General features: G+C 37.4%; 1 protein-coding gene across 1 annotated transcript; it reads right to left on the minus strand.

Moving 5' to 3' along the window:
- Nucleotides 1-521: 521 nt before the first annotated feature.
- On the minus strand, nt 522-10,176 carry fam83b (family with sequence similarity 83 member B). The gene is made up of 5 exons (XM_034682730.1): nt 10,137-10,176; nt 6,801-7,274; nt 5,431-5,595; nt 3,322-3,446; nt 522-3,046 (listed from the first exon to the last, which is right to left on the minus strand). Exons 2-5 carry the CDS (start codon nt 7,248-7,250, stop codon nt 1,105-1,107), a joined length of 2,682 nt encoding a protein of 893 aa, XP_034538621.1. The 5' UTR covers nt 7,251-7,274; nt 10,137-10,176; the 3' UTR covers nt 522-1,104.
- Between the last annotated feature and the right edge of the window lie 9,167 nt (nt 10,177-19,343).

Here is a 19,343-nt window from a genome sequence, read left to right on the forward strand (position 1 = left end):
AATCTGGTAAAAAGTTTTATCTGTAAGCCCTTTTTTCTTTTCTTGAACTGATTTGATAAAAATAAGACATTTTCCCATTTGGACGAGGATGAAATCAACACAAGTATTATGTGAGACTGACTCCTCTGGAGAAATTCTAAGAACGCAATCATAGAAAGGTTCTGTTGTCAAGATGTAAACCAGGGAGATTCACTCTTAGTTTGCATGTGTATGTTTTAGACTGGAGCCCATGTTTCTTTCTGTTTCATTAAAGTCTGTCACCCTGAGAATAAAAGAAAAATGACCTGAATCAATCCGAGTGTGCTCTGAGGATGAACATGCACTGTTTTTCATTGTGCTCATTAAATAGTGTCCATTGAATTTTCCTGGAAGAACACTGTTATGCAACAAAACAAACCTTTGTATGTGTAACCACTGTTCCAAAAGGAAGTCATGAATGTATGTTTCCTTAATGCAATCACACAGATAAAGAAAGCTTGAAAAGAAGGCGTGTGCTCAGATCCTCCAGGAAGTCAATGAAAAAGCTGTACAGATTTATTAAGGAAATAAAAAACGCACTGTGTTTTACAAAATTATTGCAACCCCCATTACATTCACTAAACCTCTGAGTGAAACATTTACATAAAGAATAGAGTTGCATGCCACTGGTTAGCTTGCATGACCTTATCCTTGACTTGTAGACAGCACTTCAGAGTGATCCTTTGAGTATAATAATAACATCACTGTGGTATGCAAACACTGCACAGAGACAGATTGCATTCATTTTTGACATGTTGATGCAACTGCCACTTAAAGGGTCCACAAGGTTCAAGTTGATGCCAGCAGAGAACAGACAGAAAAACAGGTTGAAAGTAGTGTTTAAAGTCTCTGGTGTGAAAGGGCCTGCAGCAGATATTCACATAAAGCATTCTTGGTGCAATCGTATTCAGTAGTGCAGCTGTACAACATAAAAAAAAGTAAAGGTTCGAAATGTAAACAGTTCCATTGTAGACACAGGACTAAAGGCCAGCTACACAAACAGAAAACCTTAAGATTCAAATGGTTGGTAACAAATACCTGAGTTTTTCACAAACAGCCTGTGAAGATAAAGTCTGATATTGGACACTATTTGTTTTTGTGTATGAGGTTTCCAACTCTATGAATGAATTTCTCCAGCTTATTTTCATGGTGCCCTCGTGCATGCCGGCTGAGGTGGTGATCGGCAAACTCTACTTTAGGAAGGACTTTAATTTTCTCCTGGGAGCTTCCAAAGCTGTGTGAGGTGCGCAGAGGGGGTTTCTTCTCCAACGAACAGAAAGGCTCAAACCTGCTGTACAGGCGACTATCAACACTGCGCTCTTTGTTCCAGCTTGCTGTGTCATTGCTGGTCCTTGTGCTTTTGTCAAGACTGGCAGGAGTAGTTGTCCTGGAAAGGGTACTTCGCTGCTCCTCAGTCCCAAATCGAGGTTTCGAAGTCTTTAAATGGTCATCTTCCAGCTGGTTTCTCTGGAGTCCTGAGGAGGACCTCACAGAGCTGGTTGTGCTGTGGTAATGTCTTCCTCCTCCATGTGACATCTCATCCTCAGCTGTTAAAGTGTCTGTACTTGTACCCGACTTCCAACTCTGTGTCTCCAAATTACTCATTGAACTTTCCTTTTTCTCTGGTATGTGCAATAGTGATTTTATTTTCTTGGTGCTCTTCTTCAGGAAATGATGAGAGCCGTGGGATTTGCTTGTTAAATCCTTGCTATTCAGATCCAGATCTGCTGCAGACACAGTCCTTAACGGCGGTTCCTGCCAACTGGGAGTACTGGGGCTTTTAGTGCTTGTGATGCTCTTAACATCATAATGAGACACCGACCTCTGATCCTCATTCAGATTCGACACATATCCACCATTCTGTGCATTGATCCCTGTTGTACTTCTGTTAGCCTGCATCCTTGTGTAAGCTCCGTATATGTGAGGTGAGGGCTCATGTTTGTACTCTGTGTTTGATCTCGGATCTGCCACACTGTGCCTCTTGTTCCAGCTGTCAGTCCCAATATCAGGGTTTGTGATCATGTGTCCTCCCTTAGGTCTACCGAGACTAGAATACACAGACTGGTAAGAGTTGTTTCTACCTGGAACAAAGCTTGGGTTATTCCTGTTTTCTGCCCCTGATGTTGGATTCCACTGCATGGACGAGTAGTGCAAAGGAGTGTTTTGTGCTGCGGAGGAGTTGACATGAGTGGAAGAGTTGTTGATGTGCCTGTTTGGCTCCATTTGCTCTGGTATTGTGGACCTGAAAGCAAGGGAAGTCCTCAGCCTCCCCTGCATGAAGGAGTTAGCTTTGTCCATTGGTTCATGCTGGTCCAAATGGTCACTAGATTCCCCGTATGGGACTTCAGAGTTTTTGAGGTAGGACTCAATCCTCAAAGTGCGCATGAACGACTTTGATGTATTCTCCAATGACGGTATGTTCTGTTGCATTGACGTAATCTGTTTGTCATTGCCGCTGTAAGACTGACGCAAGTTTTGGCCTCTGTACATCTGTGGCATGTGCACATAATTGTCCATGGGGTAGTTGTTTATTCCATTCCCTGCTTCTCGAGAGACATTCCAGTTGCTGGCTCTGGGCCTGATGTTCTGAGGCACATATCCATCTTGTCTCTCTCCAGCATAGCTGTGCCTTTTCAAGAAATCCACGGCCTCTGTGGACTTATATGGGGACACCTGGTTTAGGCCACTGATCCCGTTGTCCATCAAAGGCCCAAGCCTGTTGGTTTCCTCTTCAAAGGGCCTCTCTTCAAAGTCTCTCGTGCCCAGCTTCCTCTCACAGGTCTTCCTGTAGACTGTGTCCAGTGTGTGTCTTAGTTGGTCCCTCCGTTCAATTTTCTGGGCAGATTGAGAGTTAGGCAGGATGGGTCGCCCGAAGGATCCATTGCGTTGGAGTGAATCGGGATAAAGTTCGACTGGAACCGTTGAGCGGGCGTAGAGAGTTCGAAACTCCTCATCGTAGGACTTCACCAGATGTCCTGTGATGACCTGCACCATGCTCAGATTGATCTTTTCAAACGACCAAGAGAGGCTGCAAACAAAAAACACATGTATTCATTTATTATAGAAAAAGGCCTTCAGGTGTTGTTCATTTGAATTTGTCACCAGTTTAATCTAAGGTTTACTTACATGATGCAAAGTAGTTATTTGAAAAGCTTACACTTACACCTTAAGTAGGCAAAAACCATGAAAAAGAAATTGATGACAGGCATTTTCCTGAAAATGTCAAAGAGGTCTGCTTTCTAAATACAGTTTACACCTCAGTGATCTCAGCCACAGCTCCTCTTAAACTGCAGTTTCATTTACCTGTATGATCCATACACGGCTGTGTGGCAGTCGACTATAAGAAACCGCTGCTCCAATGCTCCGTGAAATTTCACTCCTGATTGACAGAGGTAATCCTGACCCTTCACAGTGCGTACCCTCATGTTCTGTGGGCAGAGCAGTGACAGGAAAATGTCAGCAAAGATATCACAGCAGAAGGTAATGAGCCTGTCAATCATCTCAAAAACACCCGAGGAGAATATGTACTGTGCAGGTTGCATCATTCTGAGGATTTGAAACGCTTAGTGTTTACTGAGCTGCTGTACCTGTTGGTGCTGGCATGTGATGTGTGCTTAATGGACAGGGTGTGTTTGAACCTCATGCATCTCTTGCCCAGATAAATAGTTACGACCCACCCAAAACAGGAATAACCAGGTCTGGATTTTGTAAAAGGCATTTGTCAGCTATATTAAAGAGACAAACAGACATTAAGAATGCAAACAGTTTTTTAAAAAAATCTGCCAATCATTACCTGTGAAGCCACCTGCCGCTTCTTTCTATCACTGCACATTACTCAGCACTTAAAAGCTTGTTTGCACTTCTGGTTAGACGCTTAATGGCATTTTGTGGTTCAGTATTTGTTCATGTGTAATGACAAACTTTAGTCTAATCTGATCTGATGAAATCTAATCTAACGTATTGTAAAGTAATTTCATTTAATCAAACCTAATCTTTTTACACATCCTCTTTATGTAATCACCAAATCAAAGCATAAAACTGACAGCTTCTTTTCTCTTGTGCTCTGAGCTAGAGCTTTGGGGGTGCTAGGTGCTAGGTTGTTGAGTTATATCACCCTGTTAGCATTTTTTAAGCCAACAATCCCTTGCTGTGGCCTTGTTGCACCACATCATTTACCACACAGACATAAGAGTAGTATTAAGGGGCGGCGGTGTGGCTCAGCGGTTACATGACACACCTCATGACAGACACTGCGGAAGCTGGTGGCCCAGGTTCAATACCTACCTGAGGCCTTTCACTGCATGTTATTCAACTCTCCTCTCTAGTTTCCTATTCTATCCACTGTCCTCTGCTCATTTTCAGATTGTTTATAGGCCCTTTAAAAGTTCTAGTTGAGCTTTATGTGATTTATAGTTAAAAAAAATCTTTACCTGCTATCTCTAACTGGTATCTTTGAAAACCCTAATTTCAGCCTCTTACTGAAAGGCTTCATATCAGCTACTGTGCCTTTAAGGCCTCCCCAGCGTTCCTGAAGCCAGCACTCTTGAAGCCTCCCTCACTGTTGCCTTGCTTCAACATCTTCGTTATGAGTTTACCAAGTTTCTCTATTTGAATAGACAAATCATGCAATATGGACGTAAGTTTTGGACCCTGAATCTGACCGAAAAGTTTGGAAAGGGACAAAAAAAAATCCCAAGCAATAAACAATAGAGCAGTCCTTTTTTTTTTAAGGTATGTTTTATGTTTAAAATGTTTTTCTAAGGACATTCATGGTGCTTTCATGAATAGAGCAAATTTCATGTCCCAGTTGCTTAGTTCTCATGTGGCTTTTTGAACAAGCCGTTCATGGCACCTATACAGTCTCAACTTGGGATCACTCCAACACATGTTTCCATTGCACCTTGAATCTTGTCCCATGCTTAGAGTTGAAATCCAACATTTCAACTCAATATTTGTTTGTAAAATATGGAAAAGCACAACACCAGATCTTAAAAAGTGTGATATCAGTCCTCACACCTCAGTCTCAATGAGGTTTCAAAAAAAATGTTAGCCTTGATAGTTTCTCATTTTTTAGTCTCTATTTTATTTTATGTTGTTCTTATTTTTAATTTGTATTCTTATTATTTTTATTATTATCATTATTATTATCTTCCCCTAATATGTCTTGCCATTGTTTCATTTCTCATTTCTTTCTTGTTTTCAATCGCTGTAAAGCACTTTGGGTTGCATTTCATTTGTATGAAAGGTGCTATATAAATAAAGCTTGATTGATTGATTGATTTTAAAGTAACCCAGGCACAAAATCCAAGACTTGTATATGACTATCCAAAATATGTTCCTCTTTAAATGATGGAATCAATAAAAATGGTTATGATGGAGAAAGTCAAAAAGGTATATGAAATCAATACTCACTCTGAGCTGTTGTATTTTCACGTCCTGATTTTCCACCATAGTCAGGAAGTTTTTCAGATGGTACTCATCTAACAGGATGTAGACTGGGATTCCTCGTAGAGATGCATCCACAGCTTCTTTGAATATATCCACATCAGTGAACACGTCCATCACGATGCCAATGACCTGCAAGGAAAAAAGAAATCATGATCAGGTCATAAAAGCAGAGTGATATAGTCTTCACATTTCTGATGCCTCTTGTAGAAGAAATGCACATCATTTATGAGCATGAGTAGTGAAGTACACCTTGTGTTTTTGTCTATAGCTGCTAATCATTATGGACAGGAAACAGACAGCATATACTTTATTCAGGTAACCAGTATGATTTCTACCTGAGTCAACAGAAAGTTACAGGAGACACATGGTGGAATATTTTTCTGAAGACAACATACTAAAACTAATTGTCCTGTTGTCACAACGTGTCCCTGTTATTTAATTTCACTTTTGGGCTTCAATAAAAGTGAATCCTGATATTGAGCCGTTTATAAGTACTGGATTTAATATTGCAGCAACATTCATACTGTGAGCTCTAATGAACTCACATCCTGTAATAGTACATTTTGTTTAGAGCAATATCTTCCCTCTGAATTTCACGTGGAGGAGTTTCCTCTTAAGAGAAGTCTGTGACTGAGATGATTTATGAGAAACAAGGATTTTAATGATGTATGCAAGCAATTGTTTACAGAGAAATTTTTGAAGCCTTTCAAATTTCTGATTTGACAGACGCGAGACGTTCCCTGCTGTTGAATCCTGGACTTATTTACCCGCTTTGGTTTGAATTACTTTACACAGCAGTGGTCGTTATTATGGGGAAGTTCGAAAGGAGGCAATTAGCACTCTGTAAGCCGTGAAAAGAGATGAAGCCCTGTATTTTTGTTTCTCTGAAGACCTTTCCCCGTCAGTCTTTTGCTGTGTAATTTGATTTAATTAAGCGCTGTTGGAGCAGTAAAAGGTTGTAACAATGCAATGGAATACTAATCCCCTTCTAACCACAATCATTTTGGGCTTTGAAACTTCTTTATGATTCATTCTGGCACAACTTGAGAAGTAACTGAATCACTGTGTGAATGATATGACTCTTCACACTGGTTCCCACACTGTCTTCTCATAACGATGAGTTGCAAAACCAGATCATGACCTTAACAACTCCTTCTGACACTCCTTGTGACTGCAGATTTAGAGGAATCAAACTCCCATGTGCTGCCTTTAATACATGACAGAGCAGCCTTTTCTCAAATGAGGCAGAAAAGCAGAACGCCTCAGACAATTTGCTGCTCAGGTTTGAGGGACTGATCACCAGACATCTCAGCTCATGAGCAATTTTTGTTTACCTGTCTTGCTTCCTGGATTCTCTTCCGGATCACCTCTTTGATGGTGGGGCTGTTTTGTCTCGCTGGATGAAAGAGCAGGTCTATATTAGTCTGTAGATTATCATGCATGACCTCCGGCCACCCTAAGTCCAAATCTGGCGTCTCCACATCCGAGTTGACGGGCCAGTACGTCCCTGAGGATGATTGGGTGTCCGCCGGTGAAGCATTGATTTCTTCCTCTTGATTCTGTGGGGGTGGCTGTTCTGCATATTCAGTTATGAAGAGAATCTCATCTTCTGATAAAAAGCTCCCGACACGTTCCCCCTTGAGGAACTCCTGGTATTTGTCTCTGCCGCCGCTCACCAGGCGATCGATGGCCAGCCGATAGGTCTCCTTATAGTGGGGTTGGATGTAATCCTCTTGAGGCTCCCCTCTTAAGGACGAAAGCAGGGAAAAGTCTTGAGATCCCATCCCTCTGGATCGTTTCAGAAAGACCTGTCATGGAAAATAGAAATCAATGAAATTATGAGAGGGTGGAAATGCTGTAAAACTGTCTCCTAATGAAGAATAGTCATATGTGGTGTACATTATGTAACTCTAATCCTAACCACAACCTTTTAAACAACCACAGTGAAATCCACAGTGGGGTTGAATTGTTAACAGAGCTTTTGAAGGTGGGAATATAAGGAAGCTGTTTGGATGTTTAATGATAAGATTAATGAGAATTAAAGAAGGAAGTGTTTGCAGGTTAATGAAAAGCTGACAAGCAGTTCCTGTGAAACACAGAGAATCAAGGCTTGGTTTTAAAGTAGATAAACAAGTAACAGGAGAACAGCCTGATTAATGAATAATTGAGCTACACTGCAAAAAGTCAAAATCTTACCAAGTGAAATGTTCTCATTTTTAGTCAAAATGTCTTCTCCCACTTGATTTAAGATACATGTACTTAACAAGTAACATTTGAGCAAGATAGAGGGACTTGTTTTAAGACAATGTATCTTAAATATCTTGTTAAGTCAAACAATCTTGAAATGATCTTGTTTTGAGCTGTAATTTAGAAGACACAAGGTTTATTTTACATTTCATACATTTTTCAAGCTGAGATCTTATTTGTAGAAGACGGATCATCTTGATTTAAGACAAACCCTTTACCTGATTTAAGTAAATGCATTTTATTGGAGAATATATTAGAAAACAGCTCCATTTATAAAATAAATAAATAAACACATGTTATTTTTTTAAGGTTGGGTTACAGTTTTCAGGCACTGTTTCTTCTAAATCAGAAAAAAATATACGTCCTCAAACTACATGCACACAATGAAACACCTCCTTTTGAGCATAGCTGGCTTATCCTAAAAAACAACATGACTGAATATTAGTATATCCAGCTCACTATGAGAAGACATTATATCTCAAAATGCTCAAATTAAACTTTGTAATCTCATTTCAAGTACAAGATGGTGTTAAACCTAGAGAAGTGCCACTATAATACAACTCAAACTAATGTGAATATATCTCAAATGAAGAAGTTGACATGAAATGTATGAGTGAGACAACCTCTTTGTGAGTGAAGAAATACTAATTGTTAGCATTCCTGGCTTATTCTGAGACATTAAGCTTTAAAATACTGGTAAAATGATGCTTCAAATAAGTTTTCCCTGTTAATTTTAAGATCACAGTTTTCTAAATATTACTTCTTATTTTAAGAAATCTTACCAAGCAAATTTTCACTTGTTCTATTGGCAGATTTTTTTTTTGCTTATTTCAAGGTAAAAGTACCTTGAAATAAGTTTTTTTGGTTTGTTTTTGGAGGGGCATTTTTTCCAGTGTAGTGTATCATTTCTAGACTCAACAGAAGATCAACAGAACACTCAACCTGAGAGACACATCCTGTTGTTATTTAGCAGATAGATGAGACACATCCTGTTGTTATTTAGCAGATAGATGACACACATCCTGTTGTTATTTAGCAGATAGATGACACACATCCTGTTGTTATTTAGCAGATAGATGACAGGTCACATTGTTTTTCAGTAGCTTCACATGACTTTGTGTACCTTTTTGTAAAGGTTACTGTGTTTGTTTACTTTGGGATTGTGTATACCACAGTCGGTACACACAATCACACCTAGATACACAGTTTGGTAGTCCTGTAAGACGCCTCTGTGTGAGAATATGCTGATAGCAAAAACATAGAAATGCAATCTCTGTTACACTTTCTTTAACATCCTTAAACCTGCTAATTTAATGGATTAAGAAGTTTTGTCTCCAACAAGCCTCATCATGTAAACTGACGCATCATTAAGAGACATTGAACCTGTTCACATTCAGGATTTAAAGCGTGACAGCTAGTGCAATGCCAAGGGGCAAATGTCACCGCTGCACCTGTAACGTAGCTCCGAGTTAAGGTGGGGTAATAAAGGCAATCCTGTTTGTGAAGAAGTAAACAGCTCATGTGTCATTTCAGTACTTTCAATATATGTGAAACTAAGCTGGATGACATAAGAGGCTAAACTTTAAAGATTTAAGTGTAGATTCTGCAACTTTTAGAGTTGACTTTTGACTTATAAAGTTGTGAAGACTGAGTACAACTTCAGTCACAAGCCTCTGAAAGAAGTCTGTAAGAAGTATTTAATTTTAATGTTAAAGGAGACAAAACCAATCATTTCTTTTTAACTTCAAACACTAGAATCTCAATACATACTCAATCTAAGACAATACAAAATATTCTCTCATAACTTCTATCACAGATTCTTCTGGACCCCACCAGCTGAAAGCAAACATATATTACAGTCAGACAGAAACGAGTCATATTTCAAACTTCACAGAAGGACGTGTTCTCTGTCATATGTGACACGCCTGTAATGTCTGATGAGCAGAGAAACAAGTTTACTTTGTCACTTTAAAGCGCTGTAAAGCTGCTTTATGGGAAAGTTTGTGTTACAGGTGACTTTAACTACAGGTGAATATGTTACAGTTCATAACAAGGCGCAGTCGTCCTTTATTCTGTATTTGCAGACAGCTTTTTAATGGACTGATAAGCTCACATACGTTTTAAATATCATAGAGCCTGTGAAGCCAGCCTGTGTGTCATTGAAATGTCAAACTCTGTGCCATAAAATGCAGCTTCTGTCTTAACACTTGAAATGAAAAGCTACTGTGCACGTCCCGATCTTGTGTTAATAGCCAATTCATATTTACAGGTTTTACTTCAGACCACTTGCTGTTCAGAGTCTATATTTCAAACCAGAAGTACTTGATATTCTCCCAAAGTCTCTGCACGTCTTCAACAAGGTTTTAAAGGCACAGTAAGCTTCTCACAAACACATCATTGAACTCTCAGCAACAGTCACTTACATTCAGATAGTGAATTTTGTGAAAATCCTCTTGACTGCTCCCAGAGTATCCCTCCCAGGACTATGTGTGTTCAGTTTATGGTCAATATTTAGAGGAGCTGCTGTCTAGCAGCTGAAGGCACAAAGACAAGGAGGTGTCTCAACATGATAAGCAGTTTGCAGATGGAGGGTGTGGATTCCAGTTTTGACATGCAAAACAGCCAGGCTCGAAACTTGCTCACAGGCAGCCATAAACCTGTTTGAGATGTGAAGCCACTCCCCTTCTCTCCCAGGGACAAAGTTCACTCAGAAGAAAATCAAGATAATGACGGATATAAAGAGGCTTTGATGAGCACCTCTGCGTTAGAGGCACTGGAACTCATTGTGTGGTGACATTTGAATATCTTGAGCTGTTATAGTGGACTAAAGTGGTTCAGAAGACCATTTTCATTTTCTGCTGCACTCACTTAAAGCTGAAGCTCTTCCTTCAGAAGTGGCTGAAATATCAGGGTGCAGCTGTGACTGCATCTGTTGGGAGCAAACACATGCTTCTAAATGTACATACCCAGACGTTTAGCATGTAGACAAGATGGAGATGCACTTCTTTCATTCACTTTTACTCCTTTTCATGAAATCTTGCTTGCAGGAGGGTGTAAAAGCATGCCGGTGACATTTTGCATTCTTGCACCCTGTCTGGCCAGCTTTCTCTTAGCCTCTTGGCGAACCGGCTCATTATGATTCATCTCACATTTTCACTGCAAAAAGCTGCAATTACCCGTCACTTCAGCTGACCATGAGTATTTGTTAAGAAAAAAAAAAGGGTCAGTTTGAGGCCTTTATAGTAAATGGAAGAATCTTTGGGAGATGTTTATGTATGCATGAATATCTGTTTGTGTATTACTTGTGCACAGATTCATGCATCATTTCAAGTTCTGTGCTCTTAAAATTAAATCAATTGTTAATCATTCAACATTTGTGTTTCGTAAAGATTGTTCTCTCTATTTATTCATGTTTAAAAAAGGTTTATTTTGGGGCTTGTATATCTTCATTGAGAGATAGGAGAGTGGAAAGAGAACGAAGCTGGGATATGACATGGTGTGAAGGGCCACAGGTTGGAGTCAAACCTGTACATAAAAAAAAAAGCTGGGTTTCTTTATGAACCCAAATGAGCCTGTCAGCTCATTGTTCTGGGTTCTTGCAAGATAATTGTGTCACTTTAGAGTAACCCAGCTGCTTGATCACAGTTTAGTCACGCTCAGTGACTGTCTAAAGGCGTCACTTCATTTCCGCTCATTGTGAGCTATGAAGCCAAAAGACTGCCTGCATGAGCACTGACAGATTGCACCGGTGCAGCCAAGGAGGGGAAGATTCACATGACTGAAGTCATATCTGCACTGTAACCAAAACACAAATTCAACTTTCCAATTAGTAAAAAATAAGATCCACAGCAGAACAGATTCTGGTGTGGATTTGAAGCAGACAATCAAAGTTCTGGAAAATGTAATGAACTATCACCAACACCAAGCACTGCACCTTGGGGGACAGATTCTTTACCATCGCTGTCCAAACTCCCAGGAATACTTTCTCACCAAACATCCGCAACTCTGACTCTCTTCACTCATTTAAAAGTCAACTCAAAACTTACTTCTTCAAAAAAGCCTAACACATGACCTCTACTCCCTCTCCACCTCTTTTTCTTTGTATTTTATTTATTTCATTTTTATTTTTCACACTTCATATAAAGCGTCTTTGAGTACTTAGAAAAGCGCTATATAAGTCCTATCAGTTATTATTATTAATTACTTACCTCGCTCTCATCTGCTAGCATAAAGGAGGCTGATCTATACTGCAGCCAGTCAGCAGAGAGAGCACTGGCTTCACAGTCAGTGAACACTTGTGGCGCCTATTTTAATTTACAGCCTATGCTTACCGTCTAACAGGACAATCCAAATCCATAGCTGCAAGGTAAACTTTGTGTCAGCTGTCAACTTTCGGCTCCTTTATAACTGAAGGAGCAAATCACTCTTCTCTGAGCAGTTAAAGACAAAGTAAAGAAAAATAAAATGACCAAATAACCAAAACAAACAATAGCTGAAGGCAAAAGAGGAAGGACAACAGAAAGAGGCAGACAGAAAGCAAACTTATGAGATGGGAGTTCAAGGTCAACACTGAGGCTTTATTATTGTCAGACCACATTTTCAGTGGCTGGAAATTAGCTGGCAGCCATCTTTGCATCATGCTATTGTTAGGCGTCCTGTTTAGGAAGAGATATACTTTTCAGTCAACCTAGATGAAGTTGTTTCTCACTCAGCTCTTTTAGGGTGTTGGCCACCTGCTTTAAGGGCTAACCCCCACAAAAGTCTATTAGTCCTGTAGTAAATATTTCCACTGCTGACATGCAAGACTGAACGGATACAGTCTGAGCGCTGTGTGATGCAATCACCTGTTGTCTTTTGTAAAGGCTGCTACAGCAAACCTTTAACAAAAGCACAACCCACGTACAATCTTTGGTATGAGGCGCCATTTGTAAAGTTGTGCACAACGAAAATAACAGCAACATTTCTCCACATTCAGCTCCAAAACGTCATAAAACTGTAGAGTGAATTTTTAAAAGTCACTTTTTTTTATCACATTTAGAGGAATATTTGTGATCTTCTTCACATTTAATTTTGTTGTGAAAATTATATTAAGTTAAAATAATTGTTAAATCCAAATACTAAATATAAATATAAATATTTAATCTAAATCTAAATGTTCAATATAAATCTAAATGTTAAATATAAATCTAAATATTAAATATAAATCTAATGTTAAATACAAATCTAAATATTAAATATAAATATAAATGTTAAATAAAAATCTTAATATTAAATCTTAATGTAAATGTTAAATATAAATATAAATGTTAAATATAAATGTAAATGTTAAATGTTAAATATAAATATTAAATATAAATATAACTATTAAATCTAAATCTAAATGTTAAATATAAATATAAATATAAATTTTAAATAAAAATCTAAATGTTAAATATAAATCTAAACGTTAAATATAAATATAAATATAAATTTTAAATAAAAATATAAATGTTAAATATAAATCTAAATATTAAATCTTAATGTAAATGTTAAATATAAATATAAATGTTAAATATAAATATAAATGTTAAATGTTAAATATAAATATTAAATATAAATATAACTATTAAATCTAAATCTAAATGTTAAATCTAAATCTAAATGTTAAATATAAATCTAAATGTTAAATATAAATATAAATGTTAAATATAAATATAAATATTAAATATAAATATAAATATAAATGTTAAATATAAATATTAAATATAATTATAAATATTAAATCTAAATCTTAATGTTAAATCTAAATATAAATATTAAATATAAATATAAATGCTAAATCTAAATCTAAATCTAAATGTTAAATAAAATCTAAATGCTAAATATAAATCTAAACGTTAAATATAAATATAAATCTAAATGTTAAATAAAAATCTAAATGTTAAACATAAATCTAAATGTTAAATATAGATATAAATATTAAATATAAATATAAATGTTAAATATAAATATGAATGTTAAATATAAATCTAAATGCTAAATCTAAATCTAAATCTAAATGTTAAATATAAATAAAAATCTAAATGCTAAATCTAAATACTAATGTTAAATCTAAATGTACATTCTTATGACCATTTTTAAGATGAGAAATGTTGCCGTTATTTTCGGTGTGCAAAACTTTACAAACTGCGCCCCATAATTTGGTGCTCAGTTGCTTTGAAGAGTAAATACTCCAAAAAAAAAAAATCTCATCTCAAATGTGCGTTTTCAACCTACAAACCCTAAATCTCCTAGGTGTTTCATGCATAACTTTTGTTAATAGTTGAGCATTTTAGCATTTCATAATTAACAAAAGCATTGATTTCATTGTCCTGCATATGAAATACAACCCTCACCTTGCTGCTGGCATAATTATACAAGTCTGTGTTGTGAAACTCATTTCTAGACTTAATGAAACATTAAAATGTGAAGACAACATGCAGGTTTCTATGAATTATTCACAGAAAGTTTTAACAACTGGCAGAGATTTTTTTATTGGACATTCATTCATTCACTCTTATAATGTTTGTGTTTGTGTTTTGTCACCTCTGCTCTCCAAAACAAATAATGCTGTTACGCACCATAACTCCTGCAGGGCAGCAGTGTGAAAGGAAGAATGTTATAACCTCACAGTCGTAAAGGGAATTTCTAGTTTGGTTGTCAGCCAGCATCAGTGACAAAATCTCCTCAGCCCTCAAGCGCTTTTCAGGTCAGCCCACGTTTCAATCTTAAAGCTCCACATAACATTTTGTTAAATGACACCAGTCAGCCCACTTTCTGTAGAATTGTAGCATAAACACACAGACACACACGCACTGACCTGGACATGAAAATGCATTCTGAGCAGGTGGTTATGTTTCGGAGAAGACAGTTTCCCACTCACTGTAGTCATAAATTCTCAAAGGTATAATTATATATAAGGTATGTATTACGCTAGAAGAGGGAACTATTACTTCTAATGTGTGCCAAAGACAATGCAACAGAAAGCTTTTAAAGTAGCACAAAGACTGCAAACCAAGGGGATGAAAACAGCTATCAACACCTTACATCTTATGTACCTTGTCCACGCACTAAATATAACTTTGCATCCAATTTTCTGCAAGAGAGCCATCAAGTGTTTTCCAGACTGTCAGATGACTCCTTCAAGGCTCCAACAGAGTAAGAGTGAACATAGTACTCGGCCCTCATCTTTCTAATTTATCTGCACAGTGTTTAATCAGTACCAACATTCATTAGACTCTGAGACGATGAGAGGAACATGTTCCCTCTCAATCTGTCAATCATAAGCTGAAAGATCAGTAATAGACAATTAATTCATTTTAATCTTTTTTCTTAGTTTTTATCAATAATTAAATCTTAGCAGCTAAATCTAATGAATGCACACTACATATGAGATGTCACTTATTATTTTCCTGACAATTCTTTTGTGTCGAACACAGAAAACCGAGACGTCCTCAGGAAATTAAATCCACCCCATCCGTTACTGGACAAACGACAATAACGCCAAATACTTTAATTAGATTAAATTAACGAGTTAAAGTGGATTGCATTATATTGCTTGCCCCCTTCTCATTTAATGAAAGGTTCTGCAGAGGAATATTTTCATACAATCATGGTTTCTTGTTCAGTTTTGGTATTTAAACACTCTCTGTTCCTTTATCAGGACAGACAGGAGCATGTCTGCAGTGCTGAGAGCTCCGCCTCTGGAGAGCTATAAAGAACAAGATATCTACAGCTTTGTTTAGCTGCGTCTTGAATCTGGGTGTGTGAAGATAGAGTAACGTATGTACTCAGACACGGGGAGTTTTCTCTTCCTGGAGTGATCTCCCTGTGAGTCACCTTTTGTGACACCCAATCCCTGCTCGGCGCAGTCGTCATGAACGGTTCCTCGGGCTGTTCTTGTCTCATGCTGGCAAGTCTGAGCAAGAAGCATGTCGTTTCATCGTCATGAGGAGCTTTAAATAAGTGAGACAGAACGAGATAAAGATCAGAATGACTCAGATCATTAAGTTAACTGCATATAGTCGGCATCTCAAGGGACTGATTTCTGTTCTGTGAGAAAAAAAAAAGGTTTCCAGTTAGAAATAAACCGGCTGAGGTCACATAACAAGACTCTTTGTTCCATAACATGATTCACACCTTCATCCTGCATCATTTAAATCAACACTATGGATGATTTAAGTATTGTTAAAAAGGAAGCGCCATGGCACAATCACATTAAAGGTGTCACTAGAGGTGTCTGCTGATTTAAATTACAGGTTTGTCTCTTAATGCATCACTCAAATGAGGCAAACAGCTGAACACAGGAAGGAGAGCTGTTTGACCTGTTTATTAGACGGCTAACAACAGCTTGTTTGGTTTGTTTGATGGGAAAGGTTTTAGTGTGCAGAACAAGGAAGTAATCAGTGTGGTGAGGCCGCAGCAATCAGATATAATACCGCCATACAAATTGCAGCCACAGTTCCTTAAATACATTTATACAAAAGATATGTCAGAAGAGGGGAGCAGTTGTACCCAAGACCAGCTTCCTCACAGTCCAGAAAGATGCAATGCAATGAAACCTGGATTCATCATCCCACATCTGCGACTAGTTTGAGTTTTTTATTACATTTTCAGGATTGAATTAATAAGCAGGCCAAAGCTTACAACAAACAGGTCTGTTTAGATCATGATAATGTCACTGATTATTGACTGCTCTCCATCCCACTACTGTCATGCTGCACAGTCTGCTCTGCACTCCCTGATTTCCACCAACATGCCCAAAAACACACCTGACTGGTTTTAATTTGTTTAATCATTCCCATGAGTGTCACTTAATTAAACATTACAAAAAGTTAATGTACAGGTAACAAATGATTGTTCAGTAAATGTCCGGCCAGGTTTGGGAGGAATTTGCTGACCAAAAAGAGTTAACTTAATGTTTAACTTCATGCAGCGCTACATTAAAGCTCAGAGGTGATAAATCCAACAACTTTGTACAAACTCAGTTGATTCCTGGATCTGGGGTTACAAGAATAAAGAGCTGGCTATAAGAGTCTGAAGTTATACTCTGTGTTTCAAGCTAGAATTTCCTGGATGGTTAACCCATAATCAAGAAATCACCCATCATCAAACATGGCAAACTACCCACCATCTTTAAAGATCAAGCTAACCCCAAAAGTAATGGACAAGTGTTTTCCTCAGTATGACATGCAGCTGCACATAGCAAAACTGCAAAGGTTCATATTCAACATGATGCTGCACTGCAATCTATGCATTAACAAGAGGTCCACGTTGAAGTACAGCTTTCTGACCACCTGCAGAACAACATATAATAATAATAATAATAATAATAATAATAATAATAATAATAATAATAATAATAATAATAATAATAATAATAATAATGATACTAAAAAACTACTAACATTAATACTACTACTACTAATAATAATAGTCATACCCATAATAAAACTAATAAATAAAAACATGAAGACATTATAATATTAATAATAATAATAATACGTAAAATATAATACTAATAATAATAATACTAATACTACTACTACTACTACTACTAATAATAATAATAATAATAATAATAATAATAATAATAATAATAATAATAATAATAATAATAACTTTATTTGTAAAGCACCTTTTTCAAACAAAGTTTAATAAGTGCTTTCCATAAAAATTTGACAATGATTGAAAGAAATAAAAATAAAACAAAGGAGGTAATGGATGATGTGTGAGATAGATAAACATAGACAGTAAAGGAAAATGTTTTTTTAGAAGAAAATCAAAAGATGAAACTGGGCTGTCTGATGGGCTAGCTGATCCACAGCACACCTGCAGAGAAGGCACAGTCTCCTTTTATCTTAAGCCTAGTCTGCAGAACAACAAATAGGACATTCCCCACGGATCTCAAGCTGCAGCTGACACAGAAATAGGGTCCAGACTCCAGACCCTTCAGAGCCTTCAAAGCAAAACATGTGATGCCCTGCAGGTGTGAGGGTTAGAGAGCAGCTGCCCACTGAGATCGTAGATGACTTTCTTGAACCAGTAAAAAGAAGAAAAATGAATGAATGGTCAGTGTGTAGTTTGAGTGGCCCTCTCAGGTGTTGTCTACATGGGGAAACACCGTGGACCAGTCCTGGAGAAGGAGATGGACTGTTATGTCTTTGCTAAATTTCAAATACCAATCCCTGATGCAATACAAAACTACTAAACAAGTATTCCATGTCATCAGTAGAGGCAGTTATAAATGAGTAAAGATGAATATTTATTTTATGCAGATGATGTGGTTTGGTATTAGTGGTGGAAAGTCTTTCCTGTTTGAACTCTGCGGGGAGAAATGCTGATCAAAGGTAAAATATAGCACTAACTGAACTTTCTTTCAAGCTTTACTGCTGCTGCTGCTGCTGCAAGAGAGAGAGTCGTATCATAATTTGAATGGAGCAAAGTTGGAAGTAAGTGCAATTTTATCCATTTATTATTGAATGAAGTAAAGGTAAAATCAGTCTGATTATGAGGCATCCTGCAATGGTCAAAAAGCGGTGTAATGAGTTTGTGATGTGTCCTGAAAATGATATGTTTCTGCACTTGTTGTGCTTTGTTGTTGCACACTAACCATAAACACTTTTCTTGATTTGAATGGGCACAAACTGTGAGCATGGATCGATGATCAAGTTTGGATTGGAATTTCTCTCCTTCGTACAACTCTGGCTGTGCCATTTTACAGTAACGAGCACTGTCATTTCCTTTCATAGACTTGTTTTTGAATCGCAGAGGTTTGGTTTTCAGTATCTGAAATCAAATTTGTCTTAATGTTGGAGCAACAAGAAAGGGTTTAGACCTACTTCATTTGTCTTTTAAGCTCTCCGTCTAATGGTAGTGAGAACATATTGTGTAAAGCACACACAAGCAGCAGATGTCTGCATTTTATCAAATGAATGACAGGTTTATGTTACAGTCTGCAAACAATGTTAACAACCTAATAACCCTCTTCAACCTGCTGATAAGGTAGGTATCAGTTATGTTCTACCACAGGAACATGTTGCAGCTGTTGCTAGTAAACACAGAACACACCTTTAGTCTGAACATTTCAGATCTCTGAGATGGATGTGTGGTCACCCGAACATCTGACCTGCTGAGAAATTTGAACCTTTGTTTTTTACTTTGAGAAATGTGTAGCTGTGTGTGTGTGCGTGCGTGTGTGTGTGTGTCAGCCCATCAGGACCATGACTTTTTGCTGCCAGACGTTCAAAGACGAACCAGAAATGTCACATTCAAGATGGGCAGTCTGCTAAAGGTCAGCGGTTGACGTTTTAAGAAAGGGAAAGGATAATTTGTAGAGGTACAGACAAAAGCCTTTCTAAAAGTGAGTAAAATAACATCACTTCCATGAGTCATTCCTGGAGTCAAACAAAAAAACATACAAAGAGATACCTTTTTTTTAAAACAATACTTCAAAGTATCCTGGCAGTAGCCAATTCTAGAAATGAAAGTCAGAGATATTCTATTTACCTGAATCCAAATGTGATGAAATAATGATTAATTCATGAAGTTATGATTTTAAAATGTCACCATAATTCTGTCATTTCTGATTTTATAGAGGTCAGATGCAGAAA

Source organism: Notolabrus celidotus, chromosome 4, assembly GCF_009762535.1.
Source record: "Notolabrus celidotus isolate fNotCel1 chromosome 4, fNotCel1.pri, whole genome shotgun sequence".
NCBI classification, from domain to species: Eukaryota; Metazoa; Chordata; class Actinopteri; order Labriformes; family Labridae; genus Notolabrus; species Notolabrus celidotus.